Raw genomic sequence first — 11,364 nt, forward strand, 5'->3', positions numbered from 1 at the left:
AGAGTAACGCTGTGTGTTTCTAAGCATTTCAGGGGACCTTTAATAACTTTGACAATGAATGATGGCTAAGTAACCATGGTAACGGCTCTCCCTCCCTTCCCCAGTCCTGCATAAAGAGCCGCGGCAGGTGTGTCTGTGCCTGCTGGAGATCGGACGGGTCGTCTCCAGGTAAGCGAACTGGCTCTGATGATCCCGCAGGTGACGGATGTCAGGTTATGCTTTGGGGTCAGAGGTCAGGGGCTGCTTTAGGGGCTTTAAAGTTGGGTTGGGGGCAAATTTGCGTGGACTTTAGAGGATTTAAGTGAATTGGCTTCAGCGCTTAGAGCAGCTATTGTGCTGTAGAGAATCTGAATGTATAGAGTTTCTAGAAGAACACAACAGTGACTGTAAGTTAAGGATAATGTATAATGTAAAGGGGTCTATTTTGTAATAATAACCATCTGAATGTATATTATCTTCCTTATTACCTTAAAACCTTTTTATATAAATTTGACATGATTTTATGTGAGGAAGTCAGCAGTCATTTATGCAATTGAATGGTCATTATACACAAATATTTAATTGCATATTGTACATATAATTATGTCATGATTAGCTGGTTAGAACAGAAACAGAACTGTTAAGACAGTGTGTTGATGGGGTGTTTTGTTGGTTTAGGTTTGGGATAGAGCCTCCGGTTTTGGTTAAACTGGAGAAGGAAATCGAACTGGAGGAAAGTCTAATGATGACTGATCACTCGTCTCCAGTGAAAACATTCACTGTGTGCTGTCAGCATGGAGCCCTGTATCACGCTGTGAGTATCACACACACACACTGAGATCAGCCTTTTAGTTTGAATTGAAACATTGCCTTAGTCTTTTTATAGTTTGTATGCAGTATGTATAGCTGCAAAAAATGGCGGTTTTCTGTATGCATGCATTATCCAAATGGCAACCTGCAAAATGTGCACTGTGTGTGTGTGTGTGTGTGCACGCGCACCAGTTTAGGTGGTTTATGAGGACACAAACTTGTATAATGGCATGGGTATGACACAGGTATTACAGTATGAAGGTGGTTTATGAGGACACTTCCTGTTCACCGTAATTTAATAGGCTTAAAAAACATACTAAATGGTGGGGGTTTTTTTGGGCAAAATCTAAAAATGCAGAAAGTTTTCTGTGAGAGGTAGGTTTAGGGGTAGTGGGATAGAAAAAAAAGTTTGTACAGTATAAAAACCATTATGCCTATGGAGAGTCCCCATAACCTGTGTGTGTCAGATACTGTTTCCCACAATGCAATGCACTCAACTTGACCTCCCAATTTCAGTGTAACAAATGAGCTGGAAGTGATAAACTACAAATTTTAACATCTAAAATCAGACTGCAGAAAGTATTATGTTCCACATACTGTATAATATAATCTTAATGCTAATATGTTTTCTGTAGAAAAGCATTACCCATTTCACATTTTAATTGTAGGCTTAATCCAGGGTTATTGTGGTGAACTGAAACTAAAACCATAAAACATATTCATTAAATACATATTCAATAAACATTTACCTGAAATAAAATAAAATAAAAACATTTTATTTCACCTAGTTGCCAAGGCAAAACTTCTCATTTTAGTTGCAGTTGCAGTATTAAAATAACTAAAACTAAGTAAACTGAAACTTCAAAACTATATAGAAAAAAAGGAACTAATAAAATGACAAAAACTCCCATCAAAATGACTCGATGATTCTAAATAACCCTGGCAATCATCTGAAATATTGTAAATGTTCAGGAGAATTACTGGCTTTGAGAAAATGTTTTATTTGTTGGATTTTCCTCCATGATGAGGGTCAGCATCTGTCTTCATTCTGACCCAGTTGGGTTTGCTATTGTCTGTTGAGTGTGTAAACAGCAGCTGTTGTTTAGAGACATGTTTCACATGGGGAACAATTTTGCCCCAAACGCTAACATATTCACTGTCTCTCAGCCAAAAAACCAGCAGGACACCCTCGGGTCCTGAGTTCAGAACAGCGCTAAACGTTCATACACTATCTGCAAACTAGCTGTTCTATTTCCATCTTGCAGTTGATTGAATTTTTCTCTCATTTCACCCAAACAAACTCTTCTCGTTTGTAGGATTGTGCGGACCAGGACGACCCTCCCTGTAACTGCACACAGAAGTTTTCCATCGAGTATCTGTCAGAGGGACGCTACAGGCTCGGAGACAGGATCCTGTTCATCAGGGTAGGAGCAGATTTTGGGACCGCTTTAGAAATCACGATAAAGTGGAAGTAGCAACAGATCTTTTCTTCCATATTGTGACAAACGTCTGAGTGTAAAAAAACAGAAAAGATAAAAATGTAGGGCGGGACTTGGTTCTATGTATCATTTGTTGATTGGATGTTGAGATGTGGGCGTGGCTCTCAAAAGTGGAGACGGGGTTTAATAGCCCTAGATGTTTAAAGATCCAGTTAGGATATTTTCATTAAACATTATGAGGTCCAAAAGAAATATGCATATATAAGTTTCATTTAGAAAGTAGATAGTGAATTTGTATTTCATGCCTATTTTAAACATTTAAAACACTGTTACATTATCTTGTTTTCATTCTGTTTAAATCACATTGCAGTAGAGCAGATAAACCTTATGCAAACACACTCATCTGAGCACACTTTCCTTGTCTTCAGTCTACTGTAGCAGTCTACTAAATCCAATCTAGTTTGTTTAACCAGCACGTGCTGAACTGTCATAACATTCGCACACACGCACATCCAGATTAGATTGAACGTGTGCTTCCTGATAAAACATTGCGGTCACACTACATGCCAATAAAACAAGTGTATTTAATAGTGATGCACCGAAAATATTCGGCCAAAAGTGGGGGCTGAAATCATCTCTTCCTTTTTGCTGCTAGTTATAGCATGAAGTAAACATGAATGAACATCAAAACGTGTATTGAACTAAACAACTTACTGAAATGCTTCATGTCTCATGTAATCACTCAGTTAGTGTTTCAACCACAGAAAGATGTCGACAAAACAGCTTGTAAACAATAACGTCACATTTACTTCTGAAAAGCCATTCAGTATCCATAAACTCGTTAGTCAGCTAGAAAAAATAACTCTAGAGAGGAGCATTATGATAAATATATGCACTTATTACATATTCATTATATTTTTACTTAACCTGTTGATTTCATTATGTATTAATATGTATAAATCTGTCATGAAAACAAGTATTTATATTTCAACAACAAATTGGAGTTTAAACATAATTATATAATTAAAAAGCTGATATAAAAACTGCCTAATGTGCAATTTATATGTTAGTACAGCTCAGATTTTATTTGAGTCTGATTATTAAATAAATTTGATTAATTGATTATGAAATCTTTTTGGTTTCAGTTTTATGGCTAAATCAAAACTTCGGTTTTGGGGTTTCAGTAAAAATGTGATGTCTTGTTTTTTGTTGATTATTAAGTAAATTTGATTAAATGAGTAAACTTTATTTTTGGTTTTTGGCTAAATAAAAACTAATAAAAACTGTCTTTACATACTTTTCATTTATATACATCTTAGTTTTTATTTGAACGTTGAATATTAAGTAATTTGATTATTAAATATACTTTCATTTTGATTTCAGTCAAAATAAATGTTAGTGCATCACTAGTATTTAATTCTGTGTGGCAAATTCTGTGTTTGCTTACTAATTAAAATCCTCTCTCTTAGATGCTCCATGGGAAGCATGTGATGGTGCGTGTCGGTGGAGGTTGGGACACTCTGAAAGGGTTTCTGCTGAAATACGACCCCAATCGCTTGCTGCAGTTCACCACTCTAGAGCAGAAGATTCTATCCTATCAGAAAGGCCCGTCCGGCCCAGGCCCCGCCCACACCGTGCAGGCCGCGCAGCCGCCCACGATGGACCCCATCGCAGCCGTTAACCTCCTCCCAGAATCATCCTCTTCATCGTCATCCTCCATGACGTCCGTGTTTAAACCCAACCCGCACACGCCCCGCGGCGTTGCCCAATCGCCAGCTTCAACGCCCCGCAGCGTCACCCAATCACCCGCTTCCACGCCCTTAATGCCTCGTAAGGCTGCCGCACCCAAGAAGATTTTTCACACACCCACAGCTTCACCGAGAACCACCCCTCTTTCATCGCCCGTCCCGAAAAGAAGCCCGCTTCCCCAGTCAACCCCGACTGGGGTTTCCCAAAAAGCCCCTTCCGCCACCTCCAAGACCAAACTGCACCCGCGTGGATCTCCATCTCAACCTCGCAGTCCCGTCTGTCCCGAACCCACCTGCAAGCTGCCTAAACCTTCAGCCCCACCGACATCTGCGCAGAAACCTGCCCAGCGCAACAGCCGCCCTCCTCCGGCACCCGTCAGCTCGCGGCTCGCCCAGAGACGCCCTCCTTCCCCTGCCTCCGCCCTGCACTTAGATTCTAGGAACGGCCGTCCCGTTTCCCCTCGCTTGGCTCCGAATGACCCCAAACAGACGATTGCTCTCGCAAAACCTTCTGTGACCTGCAAGAGTAAATCTGTAGAGCAGAACACAGCTGGTGCTACGCGAACCGTCGCGTCTGTCAACGTTAAAACGACCCAGAGGAAACCTCTAGTCAGCAGTAACCCTCCTGTCCAGAGCACCGCTACTAAACCAGCACCTACGAGCACTACCCACAAACACACGGCACGGACGAAACCCAGCAAACGTGACGAACCCTACTTTGAGATGAACAGTAAGAGAAGGGTAAAGAACTAAGAATGCTGGGGTATTATTCTGATGCCATATTTAATTTTATTTAAGTGAAAATGAGGCTGTGACGTGTGCAGTCTTTTTGATTTGTTGTATGTTTTAAATGTCAAAAATACGTTTTCAAACATTAAAAATATGTTTCTAGTGGCCAAGCTAAGAAAATGAGACCACAACCTATAAACACACTACACATCTATCTTTAACAGCCTCATTTTCATTTACATTAAATTAAATATGACATAATCTGTTTTCTTGGCATCTGACAAAATGTTCCTCTCAAGCTTTCATTTGTGCCATGCTAAAAATCATCAGGATATGCCTGGAAATGGATACATTTTACATAAAAAAAATAATAATAATTTACACGTTTTTAATTTCCTCTTTAGCTACTGCAAGCATTTATAGGTTTAGCTTAATTGTTTAAAATCATGCACGGTTATCTGCAAACTCATATCATCGTTGTCATCGTTTGTGTTTAATAAGTTATTTTAAGTCAGTTCATATCTGTTACGCGATCTGATTTGACTCCTTATTCAGTTATAAATGGATCAACATCACTTATTAATTCCACAAATCATTTATTCGCTGTATGTCAATGTACTTCATAAGAAAAACCAGCAGAATGTTATAAAGCAGTATGTGTGTGTGTTTAATGTCTTCATGTATGATGCAGAAGCAGATGCACTGCAGGGCGTTCAGATCATGTGATCACGTAATGCTTGCAAATGTCTGCTGTTCTGTTTCCACTTCATATTTACATTAAGAGCACTGTTACTGTATTACATAAGAAACACATGTAGATGGAAATCCACTCCTGTCATTTCAGCTCTGATCTGACACCCCATAATATGCAGAAACACATCTCTACGGCAACCAAATTGAAATTCATGTTTGAATCTTGAATGGCATCGTTTTAGAGCACATTTTAAAAACTATTTTAGAGTATTTAGGGTTTATGTGCTTTAAATGTGTGTTTGTTGGAATATATGTGTGGTTTATTATCAAGAACTGTATTTAGTCAGGATGGTTAGTTTGGCAGGTACTGCGGTTTAATTTGTATGTTTTAAGTTGGTCAAACAGCCAGCTGTTATTAAATGAAATGCTACCTCCTTTACGCCACACAAATACTACTGACTCAGTCTTGCCCATAAACACCTGAGCTTTTATTTTATTACACCGTCCAGAACAATGCTAAATATTTTCCAGTGTGTGGCCTATACAGAAAGGTTTTTATAAATATTAATTTTATGTGTAAGAGTAATTGTTCTCTTTTTTTCCAGATAAAGTTTTTTGATTATATTTTTGTGCGTCAGTGAGAGATATTCTTCCAGCACTTTAAGAAAATGTTTGTTTTGACTGTAGCTCATTTTCTTTGTTTTGTTCGTTTGTGCTCTTTGCATTCTGTCAAATAAAGATCTATATGGTGAATAATTTCCTGCATTTTTAGCCTACTTGAACGTGGACTAATTCATTCAGAGTAGCAGGTAAATTGAGCTTAATCTGGCATTGTGTACATATCAGGATAATATTACAGTGTGATGCAGTGAAATCCAAGTCTTTCAGATAAAATTTTAATTTATTTTAAGACAAAATCGTAAATGATAACAATTACAGAAATTAAAGAAAAAGAGTATAAAACTAAGTATATTCTACTTAAAATCTCTAAGAGAGTACTCTAATCTAAAGTATAATAATCTTCAGAAGTCAAAAGACCAAGGGCTTTGGAGCATGTGATATGAGCAGAAGAAAAGAAGAAGCTGGAATAATATATACTAGAGATTACATCACCAGATGTTTTGGTCTGGATCATAAACGTCAAACTAATTTATCCATCATGTCATTATCTATGTATTGTCAAATATTTCCCCTACCTCATCTGAATTAAGTTCAGGACTAGGTCACGTTGACATGACCTGTGAAATGCAGTAGATAGAAGTCAGATAAAAATAGAGATATGGTTGTGGTTTTACATCCTTCCAGCAGAAACAACAGAGTTAAGCAATCTTCAAATATCATCTTGCAAACACCAGCTCTTGGAAAGAACATCCTTCACATAAAAATATTTCGAACAAGGTGCTCAACATCTTACCATAACAAAAATATACCCTTTACATGTCAGACCACTATGGAATATGATTATAAATGGAATATTATATGAAAAAAAAAATGAAATTAGTAATACTGAATATATAAGTATCATAAAACAGTAAATATAATGAAGAGTAACAAGAAAAGAATCATAACTCAATGTTTAAATGAATATGCAAAATATAACAACATTGAAATTTGCATACACCACAGTGAAAATGAGTTTTACTACATCAATATCTTCTTATCATCGATATAATGAGATTATAGCAGCTCGTGTGTGTTAGTGCTGCACCCTAGTGGCTAAAAAGACAAACTACAAGCTGAGGGTTTAAATACTTACATGTTATATTTGAGCAACCAATGCAATCTAACTAGTAGTTTATGCCAGGATTATTATAGTAAACTAATACCATTAAAAAAGTCACTTGAAATAAAATAAACGGCAACTGGAAAATATATAGAAAACTTTGTATTTGTAATGTAAATGTGTAGAAAGGTTTTCAGTCAGTTGTCAAGGCAACATTCTCATTTTAATTTAGTTTAACTTGATAAAAACTATTGACTAAAATACCTAAAACTGAAATAAAAATAAACATTATCTAGACGTTTTAAAACAGAAACTACTAAAAATGACTCAAACAGCAAAATGGAAAATACAAAAACTGATTAAAAATATTACTAATAATATATTAATAAAAACTACAATAGTATCCAAGTGATACTAAAATGCATTCTGACTAATTTTTTATGCAAATAATTCTTGTTTTTATAGGTTATTTTCAATTAGAATGTAGATACATATAAAAAATATATTTTAAAATCTATCAATGTGTTTCTTAGGCAAATTCTAGCATGTGTTTCTTGGCAAATTAATGCGAGTATGTTCTTGGTTAAGATGCAGCAATTTAATACAGAACATTTTCCATGTTTAACCACATGATGGCGAACTCTACCCACTTTTATCGATCATATCTGGCTACTTGCAGCTCGTCTTTTCACCTTCAAAACCTTCATATGCTACTTAATATCTGGGGTTGTCAGAGTTTAGCAAAGACTGGATATATCTGGTTTTACTCGTGTATCCATCAGATGATAGACTCATGTTAAACAGATTAGCTGGACAATCTGGCCTAATAACTACTCTGATGATGCAGGTTTTTAGTTGCTGAAGTAAAGCTGCATGCAAACTAAACTCGTCCTCAGTCTTTATGTCTGTGCATTTCTGTTTCCTTCCTGATTTATGTCTGTGGATATATAATTTTAAAGAGATTGCATTTACAAAAAAGCATACTCTGATCATATTTAATAATTTCCATCACATTTCTAGGCCTTAACATTTTTTAAATCCTCTTGATATTTCCAGGTTTTCCATCACCCGGTATAATAATGCATGGTTTGTACAGCTATACACACACATAACAAGCTGCAATTCTTAGCACATATATATTTCATGAAAACATACACAACTTTAGATATTAAAACACGGAAGCTTAGTATTATTATACAACAAGTAACAAACTAGGTTTACAAATCTAACCAGAAACAGTCAGATATCTTCCAGACTAGATAAAATTATTCCTCGTCAAGTTTATTGCGTGTTATTTGAAATATGATACAAATCTAATGTAGCTTGATATATTTATGCGTGAGCATTCGCTCGCGCAGCGCTCGAGCTGCGTCAAACTCGGAGCGCGCGGACGACGTCTCAACATAGCAGCGCTCGAGGCAAAACGCATCCCAAACTCGCTCGAAATAGCGTTACAAACTACAAAAATTCCGCTTCCTCGAACTGTTCTTATCGTCTGCTTGACAAAATGGGGTCTTTCGCGTCGAGCTCCGCCATTTTGTGGCAGAATAACTAGCGAGAGGGGTGCGTGTAATGGTTGAATGTAGTCACCCCGTGTCGTTTATATCCGCCCGGCGGTTGTTGCAAGGGACCGGGAGTAAATTATTGTCCATCCGCTGCGACAAAGCGCAGATTGTGCTCCTTTAACTGCAGACACCATGGTTTGACTTAAGCTATTATTAACCCGTTTAATCCCACATTTTACCCAGACGTGAAAATAACCAAATGATGTGTCATTAGCAGTGTTGGGGAAAGTTACTTTTATCAGTAATGCATGCATTACAATATTGCGTTACTTCCTCAAAAAGTAACTGATTACTTTGTTACTTTTTGTGGAAAGTAATGTAAAGTAGTAATCCTACTATTCAATTCAATTCAAAATTGCTTTATTGGCATGACTGTAAATGATACAATATTGCCAAAGCTTATTATACATGTACAAAAAGATACAAAATAATAATACTTGTTTCACTTCTGTTTCAGTTTTTATAACCATTTCTTACTATGTGTAAGTAAGTTGTTGTTGTTTTTTAGCATGTAAGTTTGGCAGTGTTATTTTTTAGGATTACTGATGAACTACTGTCGTTTGATTTGTATTATATGTATTTGTTATTTATTTTAATTTGAGTTAAATTATGTCTGTATAGGTCTTTTATTAAGTTTTAATTTTATTAAATTTGAGTTATTTTACTACTTCAACAAACTAAATGGAAATGAAATTTAGTAAATGAAAATGGCTTAGTGTTATGTTAGAATCATTATTATACTCTTATACCTTTTGTTCTTTAATATTTTGAATTGTTTTTAGCTGTTTTGTTTTTCATTTAAATGTTAAGTTTTGTAATTTTGTTGTATGCATTTGTCATTTTTATTTAATTTCTTTATTTTTAAAATGTGTATAAGTAGTATTTATAAAGTTTTAGCTTTTAGTTTTGGATCTGTTTTTAGTTGTTTTAATACTACAATTGATTGCTTCTGTTGTCCTCATTTGTAAGTCGCTTTGGATAAAAGTGTCTGATAAATGACTAAATAAAAAAAAGTTATGCATTACGTTACTTTTGCGTTACTTTTTTCTCTCAATAACACAAATGTTATGTTTATCTTTAGTCATTTTTGCTTATTAGTATTTTTTTATTTTTATAACATGTATAACAGAATGACAGTAGGCCTATATCATATGCCAGGGAGCAAGACAATAATGTACCTTTTGAACAAATTCACAGTTTTTACAGCTTTCTTATTAGAAGATTCAGAAATCATACACATATAGAGATTTCAATTTAAAAATTCTAAAGAAAGGCTTTCACTTACAAAATTTACATTTATGTATCAAATATTTAGCCAGGAACAAAATAAGGTTGAATAAATAAAAAACATCTGACTGTAAACTATTAGTATGGTTGATCATCGAAAGTCAGCAGCAAAGACGTTGGTTAATAAAATGGAATAAAGGATATTTGTGTTATTTAACATGTTTGCGTCATGTCCTGAGTTTGCATTTGACTGTTTTTATTCATTTTGAGGAATATTGAATCTGTTTTTGTGCGAGTGAGATGAGTAAATACATGTTGGCATTTAGTCTAGAACTGCAGTAACATCATGTTTACACAATGCCTCTGCACTTACTCCCGATTTATCTCAACTGGACAGGAGAGCTATCAGTCAATACATGAGAAAACAGTTTTTGAAAAAATAACTCAGATATTTTCTTGTAAATTTAAAAGTAATGCATTACTTTACTAGTTACTTGAAAAAAAGTAATCTGATTAAGTAACTCGCGTTACTTGCAATGCGTTACCCCCAACACTGGTTATTAGTAACCCTTTGAAATAATTAATAATTATTTTTTTATTTTATTTATTTGTAATTTTTTTGAAAAGTGTGTGGAAAAAATTGTGTTTTATGGTCGGTGACCGGTGGGATAATGTGTATACTGAATTAACATATTTCTGCAGTCATCAGAATTTTTATATATATCAGCCCAGCTATTTCAAACTAAAGTTTGATCACATTCTAGGGTTACTATTATGCATAAAAACCCTTATACAACGCTGATAGGAATACTGAGATAAAAGACCATTAATGTATTTCGAAATTGTTACATTATTGTAACATATTTCATAAAATTGTTATATTAATGCTACCAGTATTACAACATCAGTATTGTAACTTATTTGTAACATTGGAACTTTTAATTTAGTGTAATATTCACTGTAACTTTGTCATTGCAACATTTTAGTGCAACTTGGATTTATATGTATACCTAAATGCACTATTATCCCAGCAGTCACTATTGTTGCCATCAACATGTTTACTCGTTCTATGAAAACACTCAACAAACTGAATCATTTTGAATTCGTATATTAATGCTAGACACCTTAAAGATAACATGTACCAAAAATCTTTGTCATATCTTTATGTTAGCATAGCCTTTTGTATTGGAGCTTTGATGCGCTCATTGTGCAAACATGAATTAAACTGTTCTGGTCATGTGACAATTTGCACTAACCATGTGACACTGCACATATTTAACTGAGACCTTTATTTTTTCCATATTTGCAGGAAATTCACTAAAACACCAGTCGGTAACACTTTTAGAGCTTTATAAATGAAAACTCAAGTTAGTAGTTGACACGTGACTTTGTTTTAAAGGGGTCATATAATGCGATTTCAAGTTTTCCTTTCTCTTTGGAGTGTTACAAGC

General features: G+C 35.2%; 1 protein-coding gene across 5 annotated transcripts in view; it reads left to right on the top strand.

Annotated features, from left to right (window-relative positions):
* The window catches only part of LOC107662189 (GAS2-like protein 3), a 21,335-nt gene extending 15,342 nt beyond the window's left edge, over positions 1 to 5,993 (top strand). For all 5 annotated transcript variants that reach the window (XM_016452111.1, XM_016452114.1, XM_016452112.1 and 2 more), the window contains 4 exons: positions 105 to 168; positions 658 to 793; positions 2,106 to 2,213; positions 3,698 to 5,993. In XM_016452111.1, coding sequence (XP_016307597.1) covers positions 105 to 168; positions 658 to 793; positions 2,106 to 2,213; positions 3,698 to 4,729 — 1,340 coding nt within the window. In that variant the 3' untranslated portion in view covers positions 4,730 to 5,993. The remainder of the gene's footprint in view (positions 1 to 104; positions 169 to 657; positions 794 to 2,105; positions 2,214 to 3,697) is intronic.
* The last annotated feature ends 5,371 nt before the right edge of the window (positions 5,994 to 11,364 follow it).

Source organism: Sinocyclocheilus anshuiensis, unplaced genomic scaffold, assembly GCF_001515605.1.
Source record: "Sinocyclocheilus anshuiensis isolate Anshui unplaced genomic scaffold, SAMN03320099.WGS_v1.1 scaffold1543, whole genome shotgun sequence".
Lineage (NCBI taxonomy): Eukaryota > Metazoa > Chordata > Actinopteri > Cypriniformes > Cyprinidae > Sinocyclocheilus > Sinocyclocheilus anshuiensis.